This window comes from Pomacea canaliculata, linkage group LG9 (genome assembly GCF_003073045.1).
Source record: "Pomacea canaliculata isolate SZHN2017 linkage group LG9, ASM307304v1, whole genome shotgun sequence".
NCBI classification, from domain to species: domain Eukaryota; kingdom Metazoa; phylum Mollusca; class Gastropoda; order Architaenioglossa; family Ampullariidae; genus Pomacea; species Pomacea canaliculata.
The window spans coordinates 22,094,576-22,113,308 of NC_037598.1; the positions used below are offsets into that span (position 1 = coordinate 22,094,576).

The window sequence follows — 18,733 nt, forward strand, 5'->3', positions numbered from 1 at the left end:
GAAAAAAGAAGAGGAATAAAAAGGAAGACAGACATCAGGCAGGGGGTGGTGAGTGCAATAGAATGAAGGGTGGAGAGAGATTAGTTTTCATCTTAAAGAAGCCAGAAATGTCCCTAACCTGTAAAATCGATGCAGTGTCGCAATGTTTTACGACATTATCGCGCTGTCGCTCTGTGCTTGCGACAACGATGCAAGGATTCGATTTCATCAGTTCCATCGAGCATTGCCCTTGAGGACAAACCCTTCTCAAACCTTACCCACCTCCATTCCATCCCCAACCCCAACCCAACCCCAACACCTAACCCCTCTCCAAGTCTCGCGGGTTTTCGGTGAACTGCGCAGAAGCACCAGCCACACACTGAGCAGAGCTCATCGTCTGTTTAGGTTTTGCTGTGAATGTAGCAAACTGATCAGTGACTAGAAGATTCTCGAATGTCTTCTCTTCTCTCTCTGTCTTTCTTTCTCTTTCTCTCTCAGGGTTTGATTAAAAAAATAGACAAAGACTGAGTGATGCGTTTGCTAGGAATGGTTTACACGTATGGCGAGCAGATCACATGGTGATATTAGTAACAGCTCCAAAATTTATCTACAAAGGGAAATTTTATGTGGGTATTATAAGACAGAAATACATTAAAAAAGCCTATGCTTGTTTTTGGTGTGATGTTTCAGAAATAAATTGTCATTGAAACCGGTTTGCACAGTCATGTCAGACTTTGTCCATTTTGCCCGGATAGTTTGAAGAACGAAGTAGATGTTTTGTTTCCATTCAATCCGCACCTTCCTCCTTAAAGCAGAATTCAGATGTAAAGTATTTAGTAATGAACTACATGTACTGAAAAACAGTTTTCTTGCTAATGTCCTTGAAAGCTTTTAAGAGGTAATTTCTTTTGTAAGTAACCGTTGTGCAGGGGATGTGGGTGGGAGCTGATGATGGTGTATGACTACAGGGGCAGGGGATGGGAAAGCAAAGATAAGAGTTGGTACTTCCTTTTTGGACTCGTTTACTTTTCTTTGCTGACGATGGCCTTGAACGATTTTTTTTTTGGGGGGGACGGTTATTTTTTGTTTGTTTTCTTTCCAATTGTGTATATGTGATTGGGGAGTAAGTGGTTGAGGTGAGTGGGGCTTAGTTGCTTAGTCATGTTTTGCTGACCAATGGATTTGAGGATGTTTTTCTTTTTAAAGATGCAATGATTTTTCATCTATCTTTCAGGTAAAGGAGATAGGTGGTGAAGATGTATGAGTAGGGTCTTGTGTGTGAGGGGTAAAACTCCTCCATGCTGTATTTCGATATGTGGTCTCTAGATATTAATGTAAAGAACTCTTTGCCAGGTATATACAGAGAAGTCGATTTTAACTGGATTTTGATAATAATTATCATTTTATAATGTTTACAGTGGTTATTTAATGATGTACAATGACTTGACAGATACTGTCACCCCTGCTATTGCAGCAATAAAAAATTCAATCTTTCTCTATTTTCCCCTCTTTGGCTCGTTAGGCTCGCTCCATTTTTGTCTTCCTAGTCAATCTGGTCGTCATATTCCCCGGAGCCATGGTTTGTCGATGTTAGCAGCTTATAGAAACGGGTGTTTACAGCCTTCACCTTCGCTACAGTCATCAATGCCTGTACAGAAGGTCAAGGATGGCTATAGCGAAGGTCAAGGTTGTAAACAGTCGTGACAGACGAGTGTTAGGGGCAGCAGATAATGTGCTTTTGGCTTCACAAATGTATTTGCATAACACGCCCAGCTTCAGGCGTTGTTTAGGATTTCCGCAAGGATGGCCTCCGACGTCAGCAGCAGACCAGCCGTTATGCCCCTCCCCACCCTCAGGCATGGTCGTCTAGGAGCTGGAGGAAGCTGGCGACTTCTATCAGCAACTTCTATCGACAGAACATCTAATGAAATTTGCAAGGCAAAAAAATAAACTTTAAGAGGCAAAGGAATATTTCCATGTCGTCCAGAAATTCCCCAGGCTCAGGGGGAGACGTGTAAAAGGTCTGGACTCCTGTTTCACAATCGCTTTTGTGGACAGGAAAAGGAATAAAAGAAAGAATTACAAACGCATAGAATAAATCTGGTCCTGTCCTACACTCCCCACCCAGAAAAAAAAAACGGAATCGAAACCACCACCACAGAATTCCTACAGAATCCAAAAGTATTCTAAAAATACTAAAGAGCGGGGAGGAGGTTTGTTCCAAGCTTGTATTTCCATGATCTACCCAAAGTAAACACTACCTGCTGTGACAGATAATGAGTGTCATGAGCAAGAGTGGGGGGGAGGGCTTTGTCACACAGTTTTCTTCTCCGGATCCTATCCCTCCTGGCCATTGCTGCTGATGCTGTTGTGATCCTGATGTCGAGTAGTAGGTCATTCTTGGTTCTTGGATTGAAGGTTTACGAGTTCTTGAAGCTGTTCACCTCCTCAAGATGTATTCGTTGATGTAGATTTTTGCTTTGCTGTTGCTGTTGAGCACAACAAAAGGGAAAAATAAAAGGACAAAGTTATTTCCAGAGCAGAGCAAAAAATACTGGTCTTTAAACCCTTCACAGTTGACTGCAACAATGAGGGTCTCATTCTGAAGTTTATGAGAATGCCAGATCCTTCTTCTGCCGCATGACATTCAGAGACCAGGATGTCGGCGAGACAGGTCTACACATCGGAAAACTTTTTTAGAGCGAAGTAAATAATCAGAATTGTCGATCAGATCGTCAGGAGAATGTCCAGACGATCACAAAGGAGAAATTGCAGTAAAATGTTGAAACACGTGACTCTTTGGCATTAATGAATAATGTCTCGCAGGGACGACTTGTACAAATGAAGAAACTGTGATGCTGTGGCCAGAGAAGACTAATGGGATGGGAGTCGATATCTGGAGAGAAAAATAAAAATCCACAGGCAAGTAAACAGTCCCACACAATGCCGATGATAAAGGCAGAGGTCGGTATAACTGTAAGCACCACAAGCCCGAACAGAAAACAAAAACTCGGGGAGCGGGCCCCCTTCAGGCCTGTTAGATGAAACACCGAGATGGACAACGAGCAGATAGGAGACCATGAATATCAAGAACTAATGCTCAAGATGCCGGAATCACCATCAGACATGAAAAATCAGAAACCTTAAGAGAGGATGGAGCGTGGATCGAGCTCTGGTTCTCTCTGCTAACAAAGGGAATTAAAGTCTGCTTCAGCTTTTCTTTGAAATCCCGCGCTGGGCTCTGGTGCATGTTTTGAGGGGTTACAGTTCTCTGGAACTAGAGCAAATGTGGAAATGCCCCTCACTACGTTCAGTAGACGTGGTAAGGACGTCTGATGGCGAGAGGCAAGGACCAACTGACTGCAAGTAACAGCATCGTCACCACAACCACCAGCATCACCACATCCGCTAACATTACTATCGTTTACATTTTTTTCTCGCTTTCATCGATATACCCGTGTAGGCGCACGTGGCATACAACCTTGCACTTTCTTTTCCGGTTATGTAGTTTATGGTAACAAGAAAACCTTATGTCTTGGAGGGAGAAAGGTCAAGGAGAGATCGGATCTAATGTCACTGTTGTTGTTGTTGTTGTTGTTGTTGTTGTTGTTGTTGTTGAGGAGGATGACGATGTCAGTTTTCTAAGGGTTTGTTTGTTTGTTTGTTTGTTTGTTTGTTTGTTTGTTTGTTTGTTTGTAGAATCCACTTCATATGACACTTGCACCACTAATGTGATCTGTCGCTGAAAACTTCGTGTGGTGTCAAGTCTTTGACATTTGAGACGAGTTTCATGGCATCGAAGGAAATGTACATCCGAGTACATTCTGAATGCTTTGTTTCTAAGGGCATTTCTAGGCCAAATCTCAGATAATCATCCAAATATTTACGTTTCTTTTCCCTGACTACCGATTTCTCTAACGTCATCAAACACATTAACTTGGACAACAATTATTTTCCCTCATTTCGAACTTAAACTTTAAAGAATATTAATTAACGAAATATCATTCAGCGTCCAATCAACCACATCGGTTAATCAGTAAATCATGTGAACAGATTCCGGTGAGGTTCATTAAGTGAGTGAGCGATAATTTATTCCATTCAGAAAATAATAATCATATCATTATGAGATAATTTTGACGACTACATGATTAAAGTTTAAATTAAATTAAAATTATCGTGGAACCTTTAGGTTTGAAGGCATGGATCTTAAAACTTTCAAGTAATTATTGCAAGCTCCGTGGAGACTCTCCCCCCATCATCCTTCATGTTTGAAACAACTGCCTGAGAAGACAACATTAACCCCTCTCCTGACTTTCAACACGAGACGAAACCTAACCCCAGGGTGGAGGGCCGAGGGTCAGTGGCGGACATTGCATTAGTGCCAGACTTCTTTCTCCGGCATAAACTTCAAGGTGAAGTAGTTCAGACTCCATTTACCCACTTTTTTTATTTTTTTTTTTTTTTTGAACAGCAGCTATAATTTTCAAACTCGGCGTGCTTCGTGGAAATCTTGTTTCTGTCTCGGAGGTTAATTTTTTGTCCCCCTGACGACTAGGAGCTACTGAAGGAAGGGCGGCCAAGACTTCAATGGGCGAGCAGGAGGGTACCTGTACAGTCTAGACCGATACTTATGCAGACTTATATCCAGCAAGTCTTAACGGCTATTAGATGAAGATGAAAGGATGGTAAGAGGACAATCGTTAGGTGCACGTGAATGTAGGGCTAATGGCGCGTAGAGGAAGAGGCCGAGAGCCTGGACGTCTCAGAGCAGATAGGTAAGGAGATAGAGGAAGTATTATTTTTAGCTACCAATGCCAGTGACCTTTTAGTTACACTTATTAACACGAGGGATCAAGTTGGGAAATTGTGTCGTTAAATATAAACTAGTGTGACTTTTTCTTGTTTTTTGTTGTTGAGGTTCCTGTTGTTTTATGGTTCCTGGTTTTGTTTGTTTTGTTGATATTTTTGTTGATCTTTTTGTTCCTGTGGTTTACTTTTTTTTTGTTATTTTGGTTGCTATATTTTTGTTCTTTTTTTGTTTGTTTGGTTTTTTTTAATTGTCTATCTTCTTCCTCTTCTTGTTATTATTATTTTGTCTATCGTCTTCCCTTTCCTCATCTTCCCCCGTCTTTCTTGTTTTGTTTTTGTTTTTGTTTTTGTTTTTCTGTTGTTCGCCACCCAGATTTCTATAACCTTTTGTTTGACATGACTTAGTGAGTTTTAGATGATTATAAAAGTAAGTTAAGGCAAGATTCGTCTTTCTGTCTTCAGGTAACCCTAGCTCGTGATGTAGTTTCCCAGGGAACGGCGCAATGGCTGCCAGGTGCAGACAGGTGTTGAAGGCGGTCGTTGTCTTGTGCACCGCCAAACCTCGACACATTGTTGTCTAAACCAAGACAACACCGCCAGCATCAGCGACACCACCTGCTTGAAAAGGAAACCCACAGTGAAGTAATCCATATCACGAACCTAGTGAACAACTTTTCGTAGTTCATATTTCTCTCGTGTGTCTTTCTCGAAACTGTTTAGCTCAAGTCTACTTTTTGGGAGAGATTCTGGAATTGAAGGAAGCCTTTACTGTCGTGTGCGGCATTGGCTGACAGACATCGAAACTCGTCTGACGGGAACAACAAGTTGCAGAACTCACACACACTGACCTGTCTGGCACAACAGCCCCTTACCGGAAATCTCCATCACTAATTGCGAGAGGATTTTTCTCTACTCTGTATGGACGCAACAGACCGACCAAATTTATAACGATAAAGGATGTTTTATGGGATTTTTTTAATTTACTTTCCTGCACATGGAGCTTGTTTCCAGCGAAAACGAACAATTTTTTAAAGGAAATGAACATCGAAGCAGCGTAAAAATAAACCACTCAGCGAAAGAAAAAAACAAAACAAAACAGAAGACAAGAGAGGAAGATGAAGCCATAAGAGCCAAGAGAGACTGACTTTCGTGATAATAGAAGGGTTTGCTCACGTGTGAGTGGCTGATGGGATGCAAGGTCTTTCCCTTTTTTGAACCACTTCATCGCGTCCTCTCCTGGTTCTGTCACGATTCCGTTGCGTCGCTCTCACGTCGTCTCTACGTTGCCGCCACGTCTCGGTTACGTCTCCTGTACGTCGCCGTCACGTCGCTGTTGATGAAGATGAGCCTGGACACACTCATTGACTTGGATGCACTCCTTCCTTTCGGCAATGCGTCTGATGCTTCCAATTTCTATCTGCTAAACGCTACGCAACATCCACTGGTGCGGCTTGTAACGGTAAGTTAGTAGATATGTATATAACAAGTTAAAAGAGAAAAAGACAGATTATTTATTTGCTTGCATGTTTGTTTTTTTATTTTTTTTCTGTTACTTTTTTTTAGTTTATTTATTTGTGTATTAGCTAGTTTTGGTGCTTACTTTTTTATTTTTGTTTATGATTACATGTTCGTTTGGTTTGCTCTCTTGGGGGTTTTTTTTTTTTTTTTGCTTTTAGTTTAGTTTTGTTCATCTTTTTTGTTTGTTGTTATTTTGCTTGATCTTTTTTATCTTTGTTTCTTTGTTTTTTGTTGTTTTTTGCTTAGTTTTTTTATATTTGTTTGTTTGATTATTTTATTGCTTTTTATTTCTTTGATTTCCCTATTTTTGCTTTAATCGTTTGTTTGTTCTTTTGTTTGCTTGCTTGTTCGTTTATTTTTCGCTTGTTGGGACCTATATCACAACTTAATAGGCTTTTAACAGAATCTGTTTTGAGGGTATATGGCATGTGATGTGAAAATTCGAAGAGGGTCTCGTGGAGTTCATCGAAGTGCTGTATAAGAGCTTAACGAGCGCTGTACTGCCGGATAACGAAACGAGAGCTTTCTTCTCACGAGATAGTTAAGGATATATCCTGTCACTAGTGCTGTTAATATTTTTTGTGTGTGGATAACATCATATATGAAACCCTCCACGATGATCACACTTCTATTACCATCGGTGGAAGGCCGATGTGCAAACTAAGTTTTGCATACAACAGCGACCTGTGGTAGTAACAGAACAACAAGCAGACGGACACACAGTTCTTCCACATATGGAAAGGAGACCAGGACTGATAACAGCAAAGTCGTGATCAACAACAAATTAACATCTACATAAACAGACTACGGCTCGAAGAGGTGAACCGTTTTAAATACTCAGGAGCAGCCCTCTCCATAGACGGCAGCTCCATCTGCATCCGGATCGCAACAACAGCAGCAGCAGCAGCAGCAGCAGCAGCAGCGATGAACAGGGTCCGGCGCAGCCGCAACATCGGATTTACTACGAAGTACATTCTGTACAAATCCTCCGTAGTACCGATCCTGCTTTACGAATGTACACGTGGGCTCTGCTTACCGACACGGAGGGAAGAATCCAGGCATTGGAGAACCACTACCTGAGGAGGTTGCTCCGGATCTTGTACAGAGAACATAAAAGCAATGACTTTGTACGAAACAGGGTCGTTGCACTCGTAGGACACCAAAAACCCATTTTTTGCAAGATTTAAGCGGAACAAGCTGATCTGGTTTGGCCACGTGACCCGTCATGACACATTGTCGAAGACTGTCCTTCAAAGTATCTCGGCGATTGGTCGATGCCACGGTGGTCAGAGAAAACAAACTGGCTTAGGAACATAAAGGTGTGGACTGGTCGTCCTGTGCAGGACCATCACCGAAGACCATCACCATTGCCGAAGACAAGCTGTGGGTCTATCCATGTACTCCTCCCTCCAACCTACCCAGCGACCGATACCCGTCAAGGTATTAATGATTGATGACTGGCTGATCTCGATGGCGATGTAAGGACTTGTAATACTTGTTCTAGTTTAAGGATGTGCGTGCGTGTGACTGGGCTATTGTAGTCACAGCCATAGCTTAGAGAGAAAACAATGTTGGTAATATTCTTACTGATTGATTTGTTGATTAATTGGACATCGAGTAAACACACAGAGAGAAAGAGAGAGAATAAAAAACATAGAGAAGGACCATGAATTATGACATGATTCTACCAAGTTTTCTCACACAAGCAGTCATGCAGGTCGTGACAAAAGCATGTTGTTTATGTGTGTCCGGGTGTCTTTGCACCCTCTCTGACAGGCCATCAATCTCTACCTGATCCCGGTCATCAGCTGTGTGGGGCTGGCGGGAGGGATCTGCTCTTTCGTCATCCTCCTCTTCACCACCTTCCAGTTCCAGCCGTGCTCTCACTACCTGGCGGTCCTCACCATCTCCGACACCAGCTTCCTGGCCGCGCTGCTCCTCGGATGGCTCACTTCCCTCCACCCCGACATGGCCAGCAACCCCGGGTACTGCCAGGTAAGTAGTTTCGTCAACATTTCTTTTATTTTTGTGTCTTGATCCCATCTTTATGTGGACCAAAGAAACTTCTCTTGGTGGGTCTTTACACAGGACAGTTGAAGAATGATGGCTAGGGTTTGGGTAGGTGAAGGATGGTTGTTGTAGGGTGGAAGAAGTATGAATGGGTAGATCCGTCGAAGCTACACAGTGCAGTGCTGTTGAGAATAAACTGATGGGATTTCCGGAGGAAGAGACAAAACTGAGTGGATTTGTAGTATCAGAGATGAATCGAGGATGTTGGCCATGACAAGACAAGGGATTTACCACGGAGACCTTGATGATGCCATTAAGAACTGTCCAAACAGCTGGCGAAGGTTCTGGATCAACAAAGCAGCAACAGCTAAACAAACATTTTAGTAACACGGAGTTGTATAGCAGGAATGTTGTTCTCTATGTGTCCTTCTATCTACAATACCACTATCTTTTGATCCATTGATTTCATTTGTCTGCTTAGATAACCAAAAAGCAATCCTTATCAAGATGACACGTAACTATCCACCCACACACCTTCAAACTCCTGTCACAAATTCAAGAACAGAAGCACTTACAGACGATTTGAGCGAAGAATTGAGAACATCCACCGTTAAAAACTCGCCAAAGCAACGCGATTGAGAAGATGCTGGTACTGCGTCGACACTTCTCAGCTTCATTGTTCTCGGTCAACACTCGGATTTCTTTTTGTGTTTTTTTGTTTTTTTGTTTCGTTTTTTTTTTTTTTTTTTTGCTTTCTAGCATTTTGTGGAAGTCGGTGTCAGTGGACTGGCAAACGATTGACATCAACGACCAGGCTGAGGACATCGCAATGCACGTGGGAATGGTCGGAGAGGGCGATAGGGCGTTCCCAAACAACAAATGGGTGGGTGACGGTCGCAAACACTTTGACATGTGCCCAACAAACTGGGTTGATGTTGGTTAAAACAGTGACAGGCTAATAAAATGGATTGCCACTTCTCTTGTAATGTTCTCGCTTTTTTTTACCAGGACCAACGCCATCACACGCCTGTAACAGCGGAGCACAGGAAAGAGAGATTATCGTATGTTGGCAAATTTTTATTTGACGGCAGCAAGTCAAAAATCTGTTTTGATGGCACGTGTTTGGGAGATAAAATATGGTCCAAAGAAAGAGTTCTCGACATGATGTCACATACAGTCTCAGTTTTATCTTCGCTGCTTGACCTAGATGCAAGAAGGCAATGACAATGGAAGCCATCTTTGTCATCCGAGCAGAGTCAGTCTAAGACTCTAAGCCCTCGAGTACTCCAGGGTCAAGTTGCACGATGTGTTTTTAAAATTTTAAACTGTTTTAATAAGGAAGCACGTTTAGAAGCTTTGTTCCGACGGCAACGACGGCTTCCTCAAAATTGAGTAAAATCAGAGAATGAGCATTACCAAATACGTTGTCTAACGTTTGCAGCAAGCATATGTAATATTTTTAGTGTCAACAATTTGTACAAATGAGCCAGTCAATCTGTTTACTTGCAACGAACCTGAACTGTGTCTTCTCGTACAAGATAATGTGGAAGTTACTTTAATGATAACGAATCAGAATCAGAGGGCAAAGCACATTTCTTAACAAAGTCATGTTACAGTGAAATTGTAGAGTGGAATGATGGATGAAGTTGGATCAGATTCTGTTTTTCTATCAACAGTCAGTTGTGAAATTCTATTCCCGACATTTCTTTTGTCTAGAAAATTACAACATAATTTCCCCCCTTTTTTTTTGATTGTTTGCAATACTATCTCTCATGTTGCTCCAAACTGTCTCCGTTGACCAATAGAACTAAAAACATGATGGCTTTCACTCAGTAAGAAGACCTAGGAACGGGAGCAGTCTATAAATTATCTACCGATAGGTACACCTGTCCTCTCGTTTGCAGCTCTCGATATTTTTTTTTCTGTTTGATGTGGAGGTGGCGAGTGGGGGTCAGATACTTCATTCTACTTGAATTTTCATCTATACATCTATCCTCTAGACCCGCCCTTTTTTGTAGCTTTTGTCTCAACATTATATGTGTAAGGTTATGCTATCTGCAGATCATTAATTAGAAGCCAGGATTCGGAGTTTAAGAGAGAAAAACGTGCAAAATTTTCTCGATCTTCATATGCACTTTATCTGACAGAAGGAAAAAATTGCTTGTTAATAGAATTTTGTCGATTTAGCCTATATTCTCTTTATGGTGATAATCCGTTATAGCAAATAGTTACAGAGTTACAAAGTCTTAAAACAAAAAACAAAAGAAAAATAAAACAAATAAAAATGAAAACAACCTTGTTGGTTTTTAACTTAAAATTCCCTCGTTTACATTTCAGCGCATGCGTAGATGTCAAGAGGTTTTTTTTTCCATTTCTAGCCACGCATCCAGCATTTGGGAAGACATCATCTTCTCCACACCTTCCAACAAAAATCTTGCGAATATCCCGGCAATAGGTTTGACTGATGGAATATAATCATGGAACAATAGAAATGAAAGCGAAAAGAAATTTTATTTCAATGAAAAGGAAATATTTTCCACTGTTCTTGACATGCGTGGCACTGGGTACAGTCGAAATAAATTAGTGGTCAAAAGAATATACAAATGAAGGCCAACGACTGAAGAAATGCATTGACAAATGAAACAATGAACAAACGAACGGCTAAATAAATAAATCAAAGAATGAGCAGACAAATGAGCACATGAATGAACGAACGAACACACGAATACATGAATGAATTAACGAATCAATAAACAAACAAATGTTTGAATGATAAATGAATTAATTAATTAATCAACGAATGAATGAATTAATGAACTAGCAAACCAATAAATGAATGAATGAGTGAATGAGGAGTATTTGAACGATTGGCTGGACTGAAGCTTCCATTTCCAGGCTCCAGAAATCGTTTACCGAACTCAAACACTCTGACATGACACGCAATTTCCTCTAGTTTCTTTTTCTTCCCAAAACTGTAATTTTTGTTTTCGGGGAAGTGACGACGGAAAAGGATGGTCACGTGATGTTGAGATCTGTTCACAAAGGTGATGTAGATTAATTTCGCGAAACTGTTATCAAACGAGTGACCGAAAGAGCAGACGACATTTTAAATCACGTCCTCGTCTTGGTCTTCTTTCAAACGTTTATTTTCAGACCAGACAAGCTGAGGATTTTCAGAGTTTGTGAGCACAGTGCTGGAGTACTAACACTCATATTTATATTTGTAGTCACTGTTGTTGCTGCCGTCCATGGCGGAGACTGGTCATTGAGCCGTTTTGTTTGTTTATCTGTTTTTACATTTCGTTTCGTTCAGTATTTCGTATAAACAGAAATTCTGAATGTGGTTGTGTGTGTGAGAGAGAGAGAGAAAGAAAAAATGGGAAGGAGATAATGGAAGACAACAACGAATGCCTCTACTGTCCTCGTGGCCTCTTGTTTCTCAATAATCCTTGGGACATTTCCTGTCTCTTCGTTGTCTTAATGACATTACTTCTTTTTCTCTCCTGACGACACTTCCTGTTTCCCCTCCTTGCCCACCTTTCTCTCTCTCTTCCTGCCTACATAACGACATTTTTCTCTGTGTGTGGGCAGGTGATGGTGTACATGACCTACACCTGCAGCTTCTTGTCCGTCTGGTACCTGGTGCTGCTGATGGTCGAGCGCTACATCGTCGTCTGCCACCCGCTGCGCGCACCAGTCCTGTGCACCAAGCGCCACGCATGGGTGGCCATCGGGGTGGTGACGACCTTTGCCCTCGTGCTCTACCTCCACAGCTTCTTCACCACGGACGCTGCCGCCGTCACTACCCTCCACCCGGCCTGCGAGCAGAAGGCGCCCTACCTGCATTTCCTTGCCCTCTTCTCCTACGCTGACATCCTCATCACGTTCATCGTCCCCTTCACCACCATCCTGGTCCTCAACACGAGAGTCATCCTGGCGTTGCGCAGCTTCCGCCGACGTCACCAACCCCTGCCGCAGCAACCACAGCAGTACGCCGCCAGCAACCTCCTCCTGGAGCGGCACGTGCACCAAGCACACATGTGCGTCGTGTCGCAAGCGCAGGTGCGCGCCACCAAGATGCTGGTGTGGGTGGCCACCGTCTTTCTCGTGCTGTACCTTCCCAGCCACGCCCTGCGCCTGTACATCCTGTTGCGCATGCTCACAGAGGAGCCGACGGTGTACAGCCAGGAGCTGATGCTGGCCCAGCAGATCTGCCAGTTCTTCTACTACATCAACTTCGCCGTCGACTTCTTCGTCTTCAGCGTCACCAGCCGCAGTTTCCGTCGGAGCATCTCGCGGCTCATCAAACGGCTTCGCCACAGCGATTACTGAGCCTCCTGTGAACTTGACTCTCGAGCCCCTCCGCTCACCCTCCATGTCGACCCCTTCATAAACCTCTTATCAGCTTTTACTGATGCTGACAGCATCCTTCATAGATTGTTTGCTAATCCACGGAACGACGGTGTTAAAATGTGAACAGACATGTTGAGCGGACAGACAATACATTCACGGTATTTATGTATCAAACATTATGCGAGTGCAAGATGTCAGGAAAATAATGGTTGAGTAACCTGTCGAGGCTGGAATATTCTCCATGTTTTAATATCCTGCTTCATTATATTAATAGATATTTTTTACATTATTCATCCCGATGTTGGGGATGTGGCACTTGTTCACAGATGATTTCTCTTTATTTCGCCTCCTCCTCCCTTCTTTTCTATCCAGCGATTTGTTTTCTTCACGGCCCCACCCACCTACCCTCTCAAGTTTTACCTTCGAGATGTCACAGAAATGTTCTGGATGAGTTTCCGTTTCAATGAAGTTATTTTTGTCGTGTGTTTTAACGTTCGAACTTATTTTGAATTTTCACTCGAAAATGATGATTCCTAACCGGTTCTTTTTCGGTGAGAAATGTGGAAAGAGAGAAGAACGAAAAAAGTTGCAAGAGGGAATGAACTGAGTCTGTGTTCTAAGAGTTGTATGCAGTAGAAAGAGTGAGAGAAGGGAAGAACAATATGGCGTTGATACTGTTATGGTCGATTTGTTCTGCATGAAAAAAACTGTCATAGAAGATTGTTTGTTGTTTTTTTTTCTTCCCACCAATTTAGAAACTATAAGTATATCGCTACCAAAAAGTTCAGCCCTTTAAACGGGTACCAAATTTAGAGAAAAAAATGCTTATGTCCCTGGCGAGATTCGAACGGCTGATCCACATGTATACGATACCTGGCAGGATGGGTTCTCATGGTATGTGTTAGCTTACGTCCAAGAAAGATAAGGGTGGGTAGCTGGGTGGATGTTAGTGAGTGAATGAGTAAGACGCCAACCTTTTACGGCGTCTCATTTTAACACCTTTCACAGGAGATGTTGTTTTGACAATTAGCCAAAAAACTGTAGCCTTTAGTTTTCCCCACAAGAGAAAATATAATAAGGCTTGAGAAATAGCTATGTCAAAAATAAAATAGCGATGTTAGGTTATATACCAAATGCCAATATTTAAAGCTTGATGAAACCAATAATCATCTTACCTCTAGGCTACGTTAATGAGCACTTTGCCTTTCATGTTTGTCATAATTTGAATACAAATAAATTTTCACTGGCTCAACAGCTCATACCGATCGTAAAATTATGAGTTTGTCCTGAAAGGGGTCGTGGTCGTCAGCAAGGCAAAGACAGAAACATGAAACTCGTATTATCATAAAATATCGTAAAAAGCAGAGTGTAACAATGTTTGTTTGTTGTTCTGAATGATACATATGCAAATCGACACCGCTTGTCCGTAACTTCCCAAAGTTCAAAGAAATACTAATTTCTTCAATGGAAAGGGAAAGTAGTAGACTACGTTAAGTTTGTATAATAATAATAATAATAATAATAATAATAATAATAATAATAATAATAATAATAATAATAATAATAATAATAATGTCAACATCTAGCTCTGTACCCCATCATCAAATGTTATCTCAAAACGCTTTACAAAGGAACAAAATATAACAATAGTAACAATGACAACGACAGTGGTCTCCAAGAGCTCAGTGTGTTATCGTGTTGAGAAAAAGGTGAATGCCATCGAAATAGATGCATTCAACTGCAACAACTGAAATATACATTTCTAGCCATCTCTTATTCTCTGACAGTCTTGAGACTTGGGGCAGAAGATACAACTAAAAGCCCAGATCAGCAGTAATCAGCATACACCGAACATAACGAAACCCAATGACACTTCATGGAAAAAAGAAAAAAAAGAGAACTTTGTCTATCTGTCTGTCTGACCGACTCTGATAGAAGGACTGATTGGAAGAGTGATTGTTGTATAACTTAAGTCTCGTATTTTATTTAGACGATAATATTTATATTCTATTCAAGTATTCGCACTCTCATGTCACTGGTGCATTTCAACGCGCTAGACAGAAAGGGAGATAATTATAGTTAAGGTAAGTTCAACATTTTCGCAGTTTCCTCCCATTTTAAGCACCCACTTTTTTTTTTTTTTTTTGAAAATCGTCGGTCAAGGAATTGTTTCATATTGAAATATCATAGGGACTTCGAAATCAATGTCAACAAGTGAGCAGCAGACGTTGAGTCAGCTAGACTGATAGACCAACGGTAAAACGCTCGGAGTCATGTAACTGTGGTAATACGTTTTATTATCTGCTACTGGGTGCCGTAGCCTCCCTTGTACACCTGAAGCTTTAAAGTGTTTCCTTGTGTCATCTGCTCCAACTTTATCAATGAAAATAAGAGATGAGAAGGCTTACTACACACCTGCACTTAGCCGACCTTGGACACCACAAAACACCCTATTTTTTCCAAAAAATGTGTTATCTTCTGTGTGTCGTTCAACCGTTTCTCAGTTTCGTCATGTGCGCTGTTTCACAACTGCTTTAGTTCGTTACTGTACCGTGCACTAGACGACCCGAGTTTCAGTCGCCCAAGAACAGATGTCCACTTCCTTCATACGACGAATACAAACGTACCGCATGTGCTGAGACACACACACGGAAAGAGGTAAATAACATGGATTTATTTATATTATTTACAAACTAATTCCATTGTACTTTACCCATACCGCTTGCCACCCCGGATGGACGATGGACTACTCCAGGCATCTAATGAAAGGACATCCCACGCCTAGGAATCAGCGTCAGAGTACATCTGTGTTGACAAACAACAAGACACGCTAGTTGGATTCAGCAGGGACGACAACTGCAAAGTGTTTCGTTACATTATTGCAGTGTGTGGTAGCCTCCCTTGCCTTCCTTATGAAAACGGGAAAGCGTTTTCTTGTTCTCTAAGTAACAACTTTAACAATGACAACACACATGTAAGATAGCTTTCACTGGGTCAAACTGTTTTAGTCTTTAACTGGAAACACGTGTATCTCAATCCTGGTGTCAGACCTAAGTCTTAACTATTTAGCTGCATGTTCGGTTTTAGCAAATAATCAACTGTTGTGGCTCACTCGTTTACTCTATTACTCAACGCAACGATAGTGCTTGAATTCTTTACTTCAACTGGCATTTTATTTGCTAGGCATCTTCCATGACAGCCCTGTGATGTGATTACATATTGTGTTGTTGGCAACAAGTACAAACTAGCCAAACTGTTTCACACTTTTTGAAACCTGGACTTGTTAGGATAGTTGCAGCTTGAGTGGAAGGGTTTTTGTAAATATTCAAAAAGACTTTTTTATTGTGGTTTATACACCGATCTTGGGAGATGTCAAGTGCTTTTTTCTCCCTTCTGTCTGTCTTTCCAACTACAGAACAACAAATAAGAATTAACTCCAAAATAACCTGGTCCAGGAACAATGAGACCCATGAGGCACTTCTCTCTCTCTCTGTCATCAAATGGTTAAAAAAAAATTTAAAAGTAATTTAACTAAGCCCAGAAGTAAAGGCCCAGGCAAATAATGAAAAACGTAAAGTACATTAATGTAATATAAAATACAATAATGTCGGTCTGCCTGAATCAATCAATCCATTACCAGTCAATGCCATCATTCGATTAATCATCAGTCAATCAATCACTTGATACATCAGTCAGTAAATCAATTAATTAATCACTCACAAGAGAGCATTAAAAGACACTGAAATTCTCTTGCTCTAGCCACAACACTTGTATAAAAAAATGAATGAATTAATAACTCTTTATTGTTTAATGGAAGTGTTAAGGACAGAAATTTGTCGTAAGGCCACACAAAGAACATTTAGAAATGAAAATAAGATGTCACAAATAGATTGTGCATATATAAAGACAGACAGACACTAAACAAACTAATGTTAAAGCAATTTTCAGCTCTTTATAGTTCTTATACGGTAATTTAAAAAGGGGCAAAATGATACCCGTCGTCTCAACAGGATTCTGACGATTTTTTGTTTGTTTGTTTGTTTGTTTACCTCCAAGCTTCTCAGCAAACAGAAATTCCGAGCAAATGTCGTGGGAAAGAACAAACTCGTTATTGTTTGGCCTTGGTTCTCCTTTTATCTCTAACTACGCTTTTCGTTCACTTTCTTGAGAAAAGGCAACATGTGAAAAAAAAAATAACAAGAAAAAAATATATAAACACTCCCTTTGAGTTGAGAGTGGTTTCCACATCTGTCCAGGCTGCTCCAGTTTCTGTTGACAACGTGGCAGACAAGGGTGCCAGCAGCTGCTTGCTATTACTTAATAATGTCAGCATGGAAAGACACGAAGGCGAGCCTAGAGCTACAAGCAGATGACTGATTCTACTTGCTGCCTGCTACAGTCCCTAGTGTAGACTGAAAAAGAATGTACACATGTTTTAATGTGTGTGTGTGCGTGTGTGTGCGCGTGTCTGTGTGGGATCGTAGCTTGTGTATCTGTATAATCACATACCCATGTATGTGTGTGTGTAATGACATTTCCAGTTTTCACGTACGTGGTTGTAAGTATTTGTGTTAAAACGCGCGTTCCAAGGTAGCTAATCTGTGAAAATCTTCACATCTACACAGTTAAGTTCGTCTACGACGTATGTCCAAAAAAAATTAAGATCCAATAGATCATACATCGCAATGAACACTATCGTTGTCGTCTTCTTCATCATCATCATCATCATCATCTGCTTATTCTTCGTCGTCGTCGTCTTCTTCTTATGCTTCGTCGTCGTCGTCGTCTTATGTAGCACCTGTGTACAGGGTTAGCTGCTTTGCAGGGATATGTCCTTAATTCCTCTCCTCAGTTCCTCGTTTACTGCCTTTTTCTATACATTCGTTCACTCGCTAAACTGTTTAAATATGCTTATCGCAATGCAGCGACACATGAAGGAACAGAAGAGAAGCAGACTGATGCTATGGACTTGATGAAAGACTAACAGACAGGCATTTACACACAAAGCAACTGTTTGTGTAGGAAACTGTCAGCTCTGGGAGATCAGCATCTCTTAACACTCTCACCCCGATGTGGGAAATTGCGAAACGGAAAGTTCACATGGTTGTTGTTTACTTTCAAAACGTAGTCACCTACAAGAAGCCCGTAGCTTGCAAACCCTAGAGTTGATATTATTTGGTTGAAAACACATTTAGGCGTTTTAATCATTAAAACAGAAGAGAATTCTACAGTCAAGACAACTCCGCACCAAAGGTGTTCCCATGGTTTGGATTACACTTGAACACTTTCACAGACACGTGAGGGAGGGAGTAGTTGAAGTTTAGAATGTCAGCAAGAAAATATATTTGTAAACATCGAAATTATACTCAGCCGAAAGAGAAAAGATGCTCGCGGACATACTGCTCTCAAAGCATTGTCGATCCTTGTGTATGTCAGATGACTGCAGTGTAGAGTAGTACATGTTTGACACAACCTAAACTATTATCAGTTTTTTTTTTTTGTCTTGCACTACATACTAAAAATTATCTACAAAAGTCATGCCTTGTATATTTGAGTACCGAGGACAATTTAGAAAAACAAAACGACAACGATTTTTTTTGTAAGTTGCATATTAAACAAATAAAGGTACAAATTATTTTGAACCTACAAAAAGCTAGATGTGGGTGGCCTGCTCATCGTGTGACCAAAATCTGACCCTCATGGTTAACACGATGGTCGTATCTTTGGTTAAGTAGAATCAAATGTATACGGTATTGATAAGTATCCATAATAGTTTGCAACACAATTAGTATATGTGAACTCCATTTTCTGATTCCCCAATTCTGCTGGCTGTCGTTACTAGCTTTTACTAACACTTTCAATATAAATTAAACAAACAAACTTACTTCTGTATTCATGTTTCGTGTTCTAAAATATAAGAGAATCTATTTATTGTTATTTAATGTGAAAATGTTTCTGAGATAAATGGCAATGTTTTAACTAGTAATTTTGTTGTGAATCATTGAAAGAACAACAATTTTTAATTATGTTTGATAAAATATTTTCTAAGAAAATCAAACGACTC

The 18,733-nt window shown here is 40.9% G+C and overlaps 1 protein-coding gene across 1 annotated transcript; it reads left to right on the forward strand.

Annotated features, from left to right (window-relative positions):
- The first annotated feature begins 5,783 nt into the window (after positions 1–5,783).
- On the forward strand, positions 5,784–13,911 carry LOC112572845 (thyrotropin-releasing hormone receptor-like). The gene is made up of 3 exons (XM_025252751.1): positions 5,784–6,247; positions 8,083–8,301; positions 11,908–13,911. Exons 1-3 carry the CDS (start codon positions 5,975–5,977, stop codon positions 12,646–12,648), a joined length of 1,233 nt encoding a protein of 410 aa, XP_025108536.1. The 5' UTR covers positions 5,784–5,974; the 3' UTR covers positions 12,649–13,911.
- Positions 13,912–18,733: the final 4,822 nt, after the last annotated feature.

Bases quoted from the DNA above. Each gene is read 5' to 3' on its own strand.
- LOC112572845 (XM_025252751.1), top strand. From the start codon at position 5,975: ATGGGATGCAAGGTCTTTCCCTTTTTTGAACCACTTCATCGCGTCCTC. The intron at 6,248-8,082 runs GTAAGTTAGTAG...CCTCTCTGACAG, and splicing joins CACTGGTGCGGCTTGTAACG to GCCATCAATCTCTACCTGAT. The intron at 8,302-11,907 runs GTAAGTAGTTTC...GTGTGTGGGCAG, and splicing joins GCAACCCCGGGTACTGCCAG to GTGATGGTGTACATGACCTA.